The sequence below is a fragment of the Plectrocnemia conspersa genome, unplaced genomic scaffold, assembly GCF_051122295.1.
Source record: "Plectrocnemia conspersa isolate PC_06_02 unplaced genomic scaffold, ASM5112229v1 ptg000011l, whole genome shotgun sequence".
NCBI classification, from domain to species: domain Eukaryota; kingdom Metazoa; phylum Arthropoda; class Insecta; order Trichoptera; family Polycentropodidae; genus Plectrocnemia; species Plectrocnemia conspersa.
Window position 1 is genome coordinate 23,648,915 of NW_028277175.1, and position 14,951 is coordinate 23,663,865.

The 14,951-nt window shown below is 32.8% G+C and overlaps 1 protein-coding gene across 3 annotated transcripts; it reads left to right on the forward strand.

Annotated features, from left to right (window-relative positions):
* The first annotated feature begins 237 nt into the window (after window positions 1-237).
* Window positions 238-10,431, forward strand: Stat92E (Signal transducer and transcription activator Stat92E). Of its 3 annotated transcripts, none has more exons than XM_088196912.1 (13): window positions 238-379; window positions 3,344-3,532; window positions 3,606-3,882; window positions 3,952-4,072; window positions 4,147-4,360; window positions 4,430-4,775; window positions 4,836-5,258; window positions 5,322-5,428; window positions 5,495-5,653; window positions 5,722-5,846; window positions 5,908-6,063; window positions 6,852-7,014; window positions 10,012-10,431. In XM_088196912.1, exons 2-13 carry the CDS (start codon window positions 3,405-3,407, stop codon window positions 10,280-10,282), a joined length of 2,490 nt encoding a protein of 829 aa, XP_088053038.1. In that variant the 5' UTR covers window positions 238-379; window positions 3,344-3,404; the 3' UTR covers window positions 10,283-10,431. The 3 variants fall into 3 exon arrangements, with proteins under 3 accessions (XP_088053038.1, XP_088053039.1, XP_088053037.1); XM_088196913.1 differs by lacking the exon at window positions 10,012-10,431 and adding an exon at window positions 7,155-7,771; XM_088196911.1 differs by having other exon boundaries at window positions 253-379; window positions 3,937-4,072.
* Window positions 10,432-14,951: the final 4,520 nt, after the last annotated feature.

The following is a 14,951-nucleotide window of genomic DNA, read 5'->3' on the forward strand; positions in this document are numbered from 1 at the left end:
TCAATATATGTCATTATGCATGACCTCACGGTTCTATGGCTACAATATTCATTCGTAGGATTAGAAAAATGTAGGAGACCTAATTTGAGATTCAAAACCAAGTCTTTCGTGTATTAGTCACCGACTTATAAAACTTAAATATTGTGCTATCTCAGTTTTTTTTTAAAAAATACGAATTATTCGAATTATAAATATGAATCTAATTGCCAGTGCAAAAAATAATAATAAAAAAACATTGTTGCGCTGCGGGCTGTTTTCGGCTCAGCGGCAACACCGCGAGGCATCGCCATCGCATGAGGCTCGTGGGCGTCGCGCTGCGTGCTCACAGCGCGGAGCTCTTGTGCGCGGCCGATCGAAGACCTCGCCCCGAGAACACCAGGTTAGCGCTCCATCTTCGACGCGCGCCCGTGCACCTTTCCGTAGGGCGCCGCTACCTCGCGACCGCGCCCTGCAGCGCATCGACCGGCTTTTCCCGGAATCGACTGCACGTACCTCTCGCGCGCGCGTCTGACAGCTCGCAATTTCCGGAACCGCCGAAGCGTCTTCCCTATCTTCCTCCCCCGCAAATATCGATCCGCTCCGAATCGACGCCCGTAGTGCGCAAAAGAGGCGCGCCCTTCGACGAACAAAACGAACGTTCCCAATTTACATAAAAAATAATTCATCTTCATTTTTCATACTTGATCCGCCATTTGCCCAAAAAAATTCACCATAATATTGCATTTTTGAACCATCGATTCGAATACAACATAATTCATTTTTAAACGAGTGATTTGAACAATAGATTTTTTTACCTATCGATTTACACAATTCAACAAATTTGAGGATTTAAATTATTGATTTCTGCAAAAGTATGTTGAAGGTCAAAAGTGTGATCAATTATTATTGTTTGCTATGAATATATATGTAAAGCTGCGTCCATACTACGTTACTTTCAGCAACAGGTTATATAACGTGTTTTCTTATAATTATGCCTTTTTAGTTTTAGTTTTTTAGGTGACAAAGCTTTCTACCAGTAGTGAGCTTTTCATATTATGTTTTTCTTGTGATACATATAAATAATAAAAAATAAATCATATCAAATTTCATTATATTTATTATAATATTTTTATTTTCCCTAAATTTCCATACACTAATTAGGTATTTTGTCACAATTTCGCTACTTTTTCGATATCTCTTGTAAAATGCACAAATATATTATTAAAATCATATCCGAATACATTTTTCCCAGTAGATGTATATTTTCAAGAGCGAAAATATAATTTAACTAACAGGTGCTAGTGAATTTATATGTTGCTCTAAAATGTCGATAAACCCCAATTTTACAAACCCAAACCTAACCTCAACGAATTAACCAAAACCAACTAGATCTAATGAAAGTTCATAAACTAAGTCTTAAGTTAAAGTTTTAATTATATTTATTGTAATTTATATGTCCTTAATAAAAAAAATTATTAAAAAGGCATGTTTATACTGACCTATACTCTATTTACTTTAACACAGTCAGTTTGAGGGCTATCCATTTCATCATTATTCATAATTGAGTAAGAGATGGCAAGTTTGGGTTTACACCCCTACTGTTGGCTCTAAAGCATATGATACAGATATACGTTCCATATACTTATTACTCCAATTGATTGATAAATATAAAAAATACGTTTATAATTTGTTCAAAATATAAACATGAGTAATGATAAGTATATCGAATGTATATCCGTATCATGTGCTTTAGAGCTAATAGTAATAGTAAACGCTTGTCATATTTCTCAATTATGAATAATGATGAAATTGATAACTTTCGAACTGACTGTGTAAACACAAATAGGGCATATGTATAGCAATGTGCAGAAATATTTGAAAATAAAGTAATAATAAAAAACTTTCAAAAACAACTATCTTACACTAATGGTAAACTGAATAAAATGCAAAAAAAATTATGCTCAAAAGTTAACAAACTATTTCTTGGAAGTAAAATATTTCGACTAACGGTCGGTTGTTTGACAAAGATTATTTCGAGTATGATCATATAATATATAATTATAAGGATGTTCGATTTTGTAAAAAAATAAGAAAGAGTGATATATCGCTCCTAAAATTTGCTTGAAAGATGATTTATAACCATTAAAATGACTAGAGCTGTGTTACAAACAGTAAATTGTATTTATTTTGTATACATATATACTTGGTATTTCATCATTATTTTGTTAATATTATTTATTGATATTCATCATTTCGTTCAGACATTAATCACTGTAAAAAAAGTATTGCTGCTATTACAGTTAAATGTCTCCAATCAGAGCTTTTATTAACTGATTGATTGTTTAAAAAAATGCCTCTAATATCACATTTCCGAAATATTCAATATTTCAATGATATATACAATTAATATTTTTTGAAAGCATTGTGATTCATCCAATTTGAACTTTGCATATATTTTGCAATATGTAATTTGTAATCTTTATAAATTTCGGTCCTCTGAATTGCAACTGAATGATATTAATATCACATTTATTCATTGATATATGGCATATTATCCATACAGGAAATTACACGGTGGTCGAGAACAAATTCGAAACCACCGATTTGACCACAAACATAATCAGTTCTTACTTAAGCCTTTTTTAATTCTTAACTATAATATGTAAAAATATGTCAATTTTACTTGATCTGGAACCTATTATTTTCATGCAGCACTATTCGGAATGCTATGAATATTATTTGTTATGACTTGACTCTAAATCAGTAATTATATGCATATAATATTAGATTTAGAGATTAATTATATTTATAGCTGATATTCTTGTTATAATCAAAAATTGCTAAATATCAAATTAAATAAATAAAATATGAAGAAATCGTTGGTATATAAGGTGGTATATAATTCATTCCATATTCATTAAAGTGCAGAAACTATTGTGAGTATTGAGAGATCTAAAATAACTTCTAGTTGAGCCATTTTCTAAAGACTTTGTTCCTTATTGGTCCATTACATAGCTTTTTGTCTTAATTTATTCACAATTATACCAAAGACTCATTTTATTACCCATAATTTGTTTAATCAATTGCTAGACCGACTGTAAACAAATATTTATAAAAATACTACAGATCTAAAAATATGTGATTATTTAATTAATCGAGGATTCTCTGGTACATTATTTGCTCTTACCCGTTTGTATATTTACACATGCTCGAGTCGATGAAAGATTCATACCATATGCTGATCTATTTTTGCATTGTCCGTGCTATCGCTAGTACCGTGTGGACTCTGAATCAATTTTCCAGATAACGATTATCTATTACATATGAAAGAACGTCACTATATAAGCTTTATTTATTTTTGCAGACATAAATATATTGCCAAGGCCTAGTTTTATTTAAGTGGACACAGTTAATTTTTTATCAAGATGTCGCTTTGGGCGAAAGCGCAGCAACTTCCCAATGAGAGCCTCCAGCAGATACGAGCCATATATGGCGAACACTTCCCGATTGAAGTGCGCCACTTCATGGCGCAGTGGATCGAAGAGAACATGTGGTAAGAACAATCTAGCTTCGTGTATATTTCTATTATATTTTTTGTATTCATAATGATCGTTCCATTAATTCAGGGCGGACATTGACGCTGACAATCCGCAACATGAACAATACATATCCGGTCTGGTCGGCGGATTGATCCAAGAATTAGAACACAAAGCGGCGTCTCTCAATTCCGAGGAGATGTTTCTCAGCAAGATAAAGCTATTGGACGCGGCCAAGATGTTCAGACAACGATATAGCACAAACCCCATGAATCTATATTCTTACGTCAAACAGTGTCTCGCAACTGAGATGAGATTCGTACAAGGCGCTGGAAACGCTCTAGCTCAGTCGACAGCCACTGCAGAGGTACACATTTTGACTATTTTTGTAATGATCACGCGTGATATTTTTAAATAATAGATTCGTGTTAAACAGATGGTTCAGCAAATAGAAGCTTTAAGACAACGCACAAAAGAATCTGCTAACGAATTGAGGTTGATGGAACAAGAGCAGGAAGCGTTCGCTCTACAGTATCACGAATGTTCAAAATTGAACGGTAAATAAAGCTTTAATAAAAAAATTATCGTTCCATGTTCCTCGAATTGATTGTGATAAAAATATCGATTCTAGCACATATACAACACTTGGCGACGCAACCACCGTCCGCTCATCAGAAAGAGATCGAAACCAAGATGAAGCACCAAAAAGAGAATTTAGAGAAAGTTCTTAATCAGAAGGTTGCATCGTTGTTACAAACTCGGCTTAGTTTAGTCGATAAGCTCAAAGACACGATTGAGGCACTCAACACTCTGCAAAGCAAAGTACTCGACGACGAGTTGATCAGGTATTTGTTAATTTTTAATATTTTTTATCTCGTGTATTGCGTATCGTTAATTTTAATATTGATTTTAAGATGGAAGAGAGAGCAGCAGTTGGCTGGAAATGGAGCCGCATTTAACGCAAACCTCGACACTATTCAAGAGTGGTGCGAGTCACTAGCCGAGATTATTTGGTCTTGCAGACAACAGGTCCGAGAAGCCGAAAGACTCCGTCAAAGACTATCGGTGGAACCGGCTGGAATACCCGATTTGTTACCAGCTCTAGGCGCTAGTGCCACTCGACTCTTGTCCACTCTTGTTACATCAACTTTTGTCATCGAAAAACAACCACCCCAAGTCATGAAGACCAACACGAGATTTACGTCGACTGTGCGACTCTTGGTCGGCGGCAAATTGAACGTGTACATGACTCCCCCTCAGGTACGTGATGATAAAGAAATAAATCAATATTAGTGTGTATTGTATGTGTGATTTTTCTAGGTGAAAGTTACAATCATATCTGAAAGTCAGGCGAACGCTTTGTTGAAGAACGAGAAGGTCGGAGGCGCAACTGGAAGCAAAGGCGCCGGTGAGGCTAGCGGTGAAATTCTCAATAACACCGGAACTATGGAATATCAGCAAGCCTCCCGACAATTGAGCGTCAGCTTTAGAAACATGCAGTTAAAAAAGATTAAGCGTGCCGAGAAGAAAGGCACCGAGAGCGTCATGGATGAGAAGTTCTCGCTTCTTTTCCAGAGTCAATTCAACGTCGGCGGCGGAGAGCTAGTATTCCAAGTGTGGACACTGTCTCTCCCCGTTGTCGTGATTGTGCATGGAAATCAAGAGCCGCATGCTTGGGCCACGGTCACTTGGGATAATGCTTTTGCAGCTCCTGGAAGAGTTCCTTTTGCAGTCCCAGATAAAGTACTAATTGTGTAATAAGTAGTATAGGTATATGGGATTCAATTATGATATGCTTGTTTATAGGTGCCATGGGGATTAGTCGCTGAAGCTTTAAATGTCAAATTTAGATCGGCAACTGGACGATCTCTGACTGAGGACAATTTGAGATTCTTGGGTGAAAAGGCTTTTAGGTATGTGTTATATAGATCGATTAAATTATATGTGTATGTGACTCATCACATAATTAACGTCTAAAGGGCTACAATGGGTACAAATGCTGACATGGCACAGAGCCTATTATCTTGGGCGCAGTTCTGTAAAGAGCCGCTATCCGACAGGAATTTTACATTCTGGGAATGGTTTTATGCTGTGATGAAGTTAACCAGAGAGCATCTACGTGGACCTTGGGTCGATGGGTTAGTATTATTTAAAAATAAAATTATCTTGAAAGTAAAGCTGTTCACAAAATCAATCTATATTTTAGAGTCGTTATGGGTTTCGTGAGGAAGAAGCAAGCCGAAGAGATGCTCGCTCAGTGCAGCAACGGCACGTTCTTGCTCAGATTCTCCGATTCCGAATTGGGAGGGGTGACCATCGCTTGGGTCGGAGGTATTATACCATTTTAATATTTTATAAATGAATTGCTTGTTAAATGTGTATTTATTTTTAGAATCAGCTGAAGTGTTCATGCTGCAGCCGTTCACATCGAAAGACTTCGCCATAAGATCGTTAGCCGATCGCGTTTCCGACTTACATCATTTGGTCGCTCTCTACCCGGATATTCCAAAAGACACGGCCTTCTCCAAGTATTATACACCTTTCCAAGGTATATATTTAAACGATACATTTACAGGTTTTCAGGATATCTTGGAATGGTTGAATTGTTGATAATTTATTTTTTAAAAAATGTTTCCAGTATTTTTGCGCGATGTTCCTTTTAACTTTTAGTCAGATTTTTGTTTTGGACTTGTTCTCACCGAGACGACATCACAACGTACAACAATTGAAGATGATTTAAAAAAATATATATTATAAAAAATCACCATTCTATTATGGTGATCATTTTGATTGTGTTTATTTTCATACCTGAAACCTTATTTATTTAACTCTGAAACACAATATGTGTGTTATGTGACTCATTACGTTGAAGATAGTAATGTGCATGAATTATATTATGGAAGGTTTGGAATGTCTCTTTGCTTTCTTCGATATGGGCAGAAAGTATAATTATTTAATTATGAGCCTCTGACTATATCCAATAATGATTAAGATCTAAGCATCGTGGGTTTGTGTTGTACCTAGAAATACATGCACTATTTATCATCGCTTATATATCCTATAGCAAATGATCCAATCATCAGAGTTTGTAGTGGACTTATCTCTCTTCACTTCCACATTGTTGTTAAATGATAAAGATATGTCTATAAATATAAAAACTTATTAGGAAGTATTTAATACATGTGTTAATTTTATTAAGAAACAAATTCGAAAGCTTCATACTTTTATAGTATTATATGTGAAAGCAATTCACGACCAAGATTGACCGGATACCTATATGTAATTATATATGCCTTTATAAATCAGAATGTAATTGTTGATCTATCAACTCTACAGAAAATCAACCTACCTCTAGCAACGGATACGTTAAACCTCTACTTGTGACACACGTTCCCGGTTGGGGAGGCCCCGGCGGATACGCAGGGACCCCGCATCACCAAAGCGCTTCGTACATGCACTCTCCGGACCCGTCCCGAGATTCGCCCAGCGTGCACAGCAGGTAACATACCCCCCTTAACTTTACCGTTCACACGACAGACAGATTCTTGCCTCAAATTCATAATCCCTCGACACTTTAATGCAACTGTTTTATTTCCATCGACTTGTTTTTTACGTACGCTTCCGTTGGAACGACACCAGTTTCCAGGGTTCAGTGATGCAACTATAATGGATCCGCGCCTGACAAGATATATTTTTTATTATTATTTACAACACTTATATTATATCCATCCTCGTTTTTTACTTATATATGAATGTATATGTGTACGGTGTGTTAATTATATAAAAAAAAAGCATGAGGTTACATTGTAAATATTTATTTTATATGAAGGACGAACTGATTGCTGATTATCCGAAACATGTTCTTAGACGGCTAGTTGGTCTCTATATATAACTGGTGTTATGTAATATTTTAATGTAATCATCGGATTATATGTATAATGAAATTAGATGTGTAAGAGCATAAATGTCTTTGTTATTATAAAAAAATCATATAATGAGAAAATTATTAAATAGCTGTTTTATCACAATTTCGATTCAATAAATATATATATATATATATAGCGTCTGCAGCAGGGAATTGACGAATTCGGGATGTGAATGGATATTGATAATTCAAACACTTGCTGTTATTTATTGCCCATTTTGGAATACCTAAATAAAGAGTTTCTGAATTGTGAAGTTGTTTTTACGGCATAATGTTAAATAATAGGATCAAAGACGTTTTTGCTTTTCACCTCATGGATCATATGCTTCAATCTATCAATGATAATGAACATATAGAATAAATTAAATCGCCGTAAATTGGGGTTACTTTGACTGTGAGGGGTGTCTTTGTACTTTCAAACTATGCTAATTTTTAATGGCCAGTCACCCCCACTATCCTGTGTATTTATAATTCGGACACAATTTATCTTAAAATTATGTATGTTTAAGAAAGTTTTTTTATTATATTTATATTGAAACATATTGATATTTGCTGAGTCTACGCTAACAGAAATCATAGAATGAAACTGTATATAGTTTGGCTTTAATTATACGTTTGTTGATCTCTCGCGTGCATTTCTTCATCATGGAACATTCTTTATTATATGGCTGTTTCTGTATTCGAGGACCGTTTGTTTTTTCTTGTTTGAAAGAGTGTCTTGGTGTGTGGATGTCGTCATCGTGTTTTTCGTATGTGAATGGATATTCTATATATATATATATATATATATATATATATATATGATATATTTAAAAAATACTACATGGTTTAATATATATATTATAGATTAAATCACGGTACAAAAGTTTAATTTTGCAGGACCAAAAACGAAAGATGTGTTTACGTTTGACCAATTTATTGATATCTATAATATATTACGTACTTGAGTTTTTCCTACTCTTGTATTACGATAGTTTTGATATTTTTGTATGATTAAATATTAAATGGTTTCATTCTTGACCGAAGAAGACTTTGAATTGAGCTTATTGTTGAATTAGTGACCGTTATATGATAATGTTTCTTACTTTATATATATTTATATATTATGTATGCTATTTTTGGCATATTTGAACGATTCTGATAGATTGTACTCGTATGCTGCAATTATATTGATTTTAATATATATTTTTTATTGTTTTCTAAATTTTATTGTACCCGTGCAATAACAGTTTTGGCAAATTGTTGACTGGAAAACAAACAAACACTAGCGTAATTAATTTATGAAGTTGTTTTTGAAGGACGTTGACTGATTTTTGAGATGGAAACTTGTATTGAATTTAAAATAAATATTCTCTTCAAAATTTATCTAAATTTTAGTACGTTTTATATATATACACATATATATAAATCTCATATAATTAAATATGTTATCAGTATTATAAAATTTTAATCTAATATATTGAATGTTTTATATAAAATAGTTTTGTCACACGTGATGGTTTAGTTTTTTTTTTTATATAGATAAAATTTCGGAAGTTGTCGTCGGTATCAGGGTAAAATCAGAATTTCAATTAAACTATTCGTACGATATGACCTTTTCTAGATCTCCTTGGGAGTTAAAAACGGTGCTATAATTTCTTTTTTTATCATTAATCTATAATTTGCTTCTGTCTGCTTAACGTGCCAAGTGATCGAATATGACAACGACAGTGAATTTATTATTATTGTATATAAATCGGTTGTGACAGTTTTTTTTACAAATATAATTAGGGCCTCATAAAATTATTATTTTTATCAATCTTGCTATTTTAATCGCCCGAATTTTTACTTTTAAACAAACTAAGTGTAATATCTTCTCGAAGAATAGGTTTATGGTTGTTTCATTGAGCTTTGAACAAAAAATAAAGTTCGCCTAGAATTACTTATGGATGTCAATTTTTAGACGTACTTTGATTAAACTACGATAATTACGGATTATGTTTACATTTTGTGATAACTATTTTTTTAAACCTTATCTTTTAAGTTATAAACGAAGATGTTGATTGTCAGTGGATTTGACTTTTTATACATTAATTATTACGACATAAAATTTGTTATTTTATGGATCTACAGTGTATTTTGAATATGTATGTATGCATACGATACATGTCTTATTACATATGAATGGCATACGTATATTGATGTATTCTAAATGTTGTACTGATCCTCATGTGAAAAAAAGAGCTAAATAAATTAAATGTTTAAAAAAACACACACAAAATGCTTTCTTTTCTCTGCCTCTTCACTCGCGTCCTTGGCAAACGCTGGAGAACGAGAGAGAGAGGGAAAAGACGAAATGCAGCACAGACAAATGACGGTCATTATATCATTTTCTCTCACTTTTAATTTGCAACACTGCCCACAAGTTTAAATAAATGAATTGATTAACTATCAAAGTCGTTGGTCTGTGTTGCAGTTTATCTCTTGTTATATCTGATACGTTGCTTCTCGTTGAGTATTCTGACCACACCGTCTAACTGCTGCATTTTGCTTTTCTTTCTCTTTTCCGGTACCTCCCGCGAACGGGAACAGTTGTTATCCGAGCGCCTCGACGCCGATGTCGACGCACGCAGGAAGCGTGGCGTCTGTTTGGGCGCCGAGCATCGCCGGCGGCAGCATCGTGGGCGGCGGCGACATGGACTACTCGGACATCAGCCAGCAGCTGGACACGTTCGACGATTGCCAGCTAGACTTACAGAACTTTGGCTACTTCCCCGACCTGCCCGGCGTATCTATGTTCCCCGGCAGCGCTGCCGTTCAACTCAACGGACCAGAATCGCCGCAGCACCAGAAACCCATCTGAATGCGACCGCTCTAATGTTAAGATCTCATTTTTTTTTTTAATTTGATCGTGGGTGTATTGTCAATTAAAAAATATATAAATGGATATGAAGTTTTTAAGACGCCTATATTGAAAATTTATGTATATTTTATAATGTGAGAATTTTATTGATTTTTTATATATATATATATATATATATATGTATACATATATAAATGTGCTGTGGATTCTTATATTTCGCTTTGTGGTGCGATGAAATAATTTTATAGGCATGAATTTTTTATTTGACTTACGTTAATTTCTTCAATCGGGAGAAACTTTTCAAAGCTCAATTTCCTCTAAAAAATTATAAAATCAATAATAATTTTAATATGCTTATCATTTTATATAAGAATTGCATCTCGCCCATTAGAAAACAACGTAATTGTGCCATATTCTATTAAAGTTCTATTAAATTTAAATCTTTAAGAACAAACTAATTGACAGTTCTGAGAAATACACTCAAGTTTAAAATATTTTGAACCGATGACATTTAACTTTCTGCGCCTTTTTCAGTTGAATGCACTTAAAATTAATCTACGTAAGATAGAATAAAATAAAAAGTGAAATTGTAATCTGAAAAATTGATAAACTTCTGAATTAAAAATCTTTTGCACGGTAGTAAATATAAATTTGAAAACCTATGGTTTTACATCAATTTCAATTTACAACAACAATGACTTTCCTAACAAGGGCGGCACCCAAAAGGAGTGACGTTTTATCACATTTAATTTTTCATACTTCATTCATTCAAATTAACTCCCAATAAATTTATTTAAGAATTATTATATAATAATGCATTTTACTTGATAGGTTGTTTGTTATATAATATAAATAAATACCGTTTTAATAATATAGTTTGGTAATTTAAAATTTTTATTTTTTTTGTTGTGAATTTTGTTCCCATTGCTTTAAAAAATCATATTTTTATTAGTTGACTTAAAACAAAGTACACATACATACAACATAAATTTGAACTTTTTTGGCTTTTTATGTATATATTTATTTCTTATGAATTTTTCTGTTCCCATTTTGGGAAAAGATATTGCATATATAATATTTGCAGAAAACTTAACTTACATCAATACGATTCTATTAATTTTTTTACAAGACTACTGAATATCGAGATAAATATTTAAATAATAAAATGGCAAGAATTTTTTTTTGTTGCTTATTGTTCTCTTCAATAAACTAATAAATATAGTTATAATATTTTGCCATATGTTTAATATTCATGACATAACTTAGTGAGATTCATTTTTATTATTTTAATATAAATATCGAAATAATGTGCATATAACTTGGAACTTCCATAGTGGTTAAAATTCTCCGATAAATATCGTCCACAATAATAATAATAATAGATACATATAATTTTTATATATTGAAGCCAGTGATGGGTTAAATGTGATTTACCAATAAAAAATGGTATTTTTTTTACGGTAACAACTAAAAGTACACCGTCAATCATCGACATTTTATTTCTTAAGATTGACAATGGGTAATGCAATTTATATATGGATTTAACATTGCATTTATGGTTGTTTTATTATATACGGTTTAGATGTGCCATTAATATTTTTTTCATTGTGAATGTTAAATATTTTAGTTTTTTATTACGTTTTACCTTATTTTTTTAACAATACGTATATATTTTTTAAATAGTTATAATTATATATACAATTGTATGTCTAAATGTTTATAAATGTATTATGTAGTGAGAAATTTATGAAATTTGGTGCACTTATATATTGTATTGCCTTTGATATGAAATATGAATTAGTATGTTGTTAAACATCGTTGATCGTATACGAGGGTCTTTTATGTGTAAAATCACTAAATGTTGAATGTGGTTTGATGTTTGTTTATGGATAACCGGACCCTTGTGTGTTTATTTACGTATATTTGTATTGAACAGTGATAGAAGCAGCAGTATCGATGAATCAAATCAGTTATAGTGAAAGATATGTATCACTATCGTTGCATCTTCGATACGAATGTGCCTTAGAGTATATACGAATACAAGTCAATCGATGTGTCGCACAATAAAGTATATATATATATATATTGATATTTAAAGAAATTCTAAAAATTAGGTACATAAAGTCGGAAAATCAAATCAAATTTGATGTTTTATTTCAGTTGGAGTTTGGCTGTTGTATTTTCGCTATTGATTAGTATAAAAAAATTTAGCGGCATTCACTTTATGAATATTTATTGCACTCTAAAGGACCAAAAGATTAATGAATTGCCAATTTTGACTTAACGTCTCATCATTCGATTAGAAGATTAGTTAGAAGAACTTTGAATACCATTCAAAGGCTGGTTTTCGTGTTTAATTTTATATATATACACATATATTTCGGTTGTAATTTTAGACATAGCCATAATATAAGTTGATATTGATCGAAATGTTACCCCTTGACATGCGAATGTCGATTTAAGTGCATACCACTTTTAATCGGCAAAACGGTGTTGTGAATGTGTTGATTGTTGTTGAAATGTGTGTGATATATATGTATTAAAATATAAAATATATGTTTCATATTATATATATTGTTGTTAATGTCTAAATCTATAAATTTGGTAAAGGTTTAATTAGCACTGTGCTTTTATTTTTTTTAAATTGGACGGAAGAAAAAGAATACGCTTTTAATGTTTTTTTTTTTAATTTCTATTTGATTACATTTCTTTGTATGAATTTTTATGGATTGAAATAAATTTTTAATTGGATACAAACTATTGTTTTCTTATTCAAAGTATCAAAATATAAACGACGAGACCATCTGAGAAGCAAATTGCATTAGATAGTAAATATATATAAGTATGTTAAAATTAAATGTTTTAGCCGTCTTGAATTAAATTGTTTAACCCCTTCAACGTCATGCTTCTCTGTTGAAAGTGTGATCCGCAGTGACACGAACTTTTTGCCGCTAGCAGATATATACACACCAAAAAATTATTTTTTGATGTGATATATTTTAAGTCATGGAGCTGCGCAAAGTGGTGATCTGCTACAGTCTTCACACCAGTATTTAGATTATTAGACATATCCGTCGTTTCCATCGAGTTTTGCTAAAATTTTCAAAATGCGGATATATCCGTCATACCCACTTTGCAAGTACACCCATACCTCGCTTTACGGCCTAGATACGTTCCACGAAACTTGGCCGCAAAGTGAAAAGCCGTATAACGAATCAATTATTCTAATACAAATTCATACAAATTTAATGGGATCGGTTCCAAATTTGTTAAATATGTAACATGGTTTATCATTTAAAATGCATTTTATCTTTTTATTTCATTTAAATGAAAAATACATACATAAAAAGTACATACATTTGTACATAAAATAATAACAGACTCCAAAAACCAACAATAATCCATTAACAAAAATGAAACAACTTCATGTTACATAAAATATGTGTATGAATACATACATATTTTTTTTTAAATGGCTTTAATCTGAAGACGATGAAGAAATGGTAACCTGCAGATCACTGTCGTTCTCATTTTTCGCTGGTAAGGATGGGCCTGGCTTAAAAAAATTGTCCAACGTTGTTTGTCTTGCCTTTTTGTCTCTTTCGTTCTTCAGCGATTAATAACAGCTAATGGCTGAGCTAATTCCTCGAGAAACTTTAGCGCTACGTTCGACGTCAGGATCGTTTTCAAGGAAGATGTTTATTCCTTGTTCAAAATAGGAAAAAGCTTTTGACAATTTTTTTGATGTTAGCTGTTTGAATACAACAGGCTCTGTCTCTTCATCAAATGCCAGTTCTGCTTGCAACTGAATGCGTTCCTTATATGAAAGGGGTTCCCTATCAGCTTCAAGTAGATCAAGCACATCACGTTCGTTCAAACCTTCAAAGCCGAGATCATGTGCTATATCCAAAATGTTTTGCCTAATTTCAGGAAGGCAATTAACTCCTGCATCAGTACTTTTTACACGTTCTTGCCATATTTTTTCCAAACATGGTTCATTGTTGGTAATTTTAATTCCTTCCATGATTCACTGATGCTGTCAACAGCATCCTTGATGTTATAGTTTTTCCAAAATGTTTTAATTGAAGATTTACCATCGGTTTCCCTTATAAGTTGTCGGAAAGTTCGGCGTAGGTACTATGCCTTAAAAGTGGCTATTGCACCCAGATCCATTGGTTGGATCAGAGCTGTTGTATTTTTCGGAAGGTACTCAATCATGACATCTTCAGATAGTTCGGATAAATTAGTAGGATGCCCTGGTGCATTATCCAAAATTAGCAAAGCTTTGTTGCTTAAGTTATTGTCTCGCAAATATTTTTTCTTTTCTGTGCAAAAGTGATTTTTGAACCAATCCTCTAAAGTAGCTTTAGTCATCTAAGCTTTCTTGTTGGATCTCCATTTGACAGGTAATTTATTTTTATTTAGTCCTTTAAGAGGCCTTGGATTTTCGGACAAATATATTAAAAGTGGTTTTAGCTTAAAATCACCCGCGGCATTTGCACCAAGTAGCAAAGTTAATCGTTCTTTTTTGAAATGTACGTACAATCGGGCATTCGCTTCCAATAAAGCCCTGTTTCGTCTACGTTAAACACTTGTTCAGGTTTATGACCACCTCTTTCAATAATTCCCTTTAAAATATTGGGAAATTCCTTAGATGCGGCCTCATCGG

What these genes read in the sequence shown, in the direction of transcription:
- Stat92E (XM_088196911.1), top strand. Translation starts at nt 3,405, where the DNA reads ATGTCGCTTTGGGCGAAAGCGCAGCAACTTCCCAATGAGAGCCTCCAG. An exon ending in TGTACATGACTCCCCCTCAG is followed by an intron (nt 4,776 to 4,835) that starts GTACGTGATGAT and finishes TGATTTTTCTAG; the next exon opens with GTGAAAGTTACAATCATATC. An exon ending in GTATTATACACCTTTCCAAG is followed by an intron (nt 6,064 to 6,851) that starts GTATATATTTAA and finishes TCAACTCTACAG; the next exon opens with AAAATCAACCTACCTCTAGC.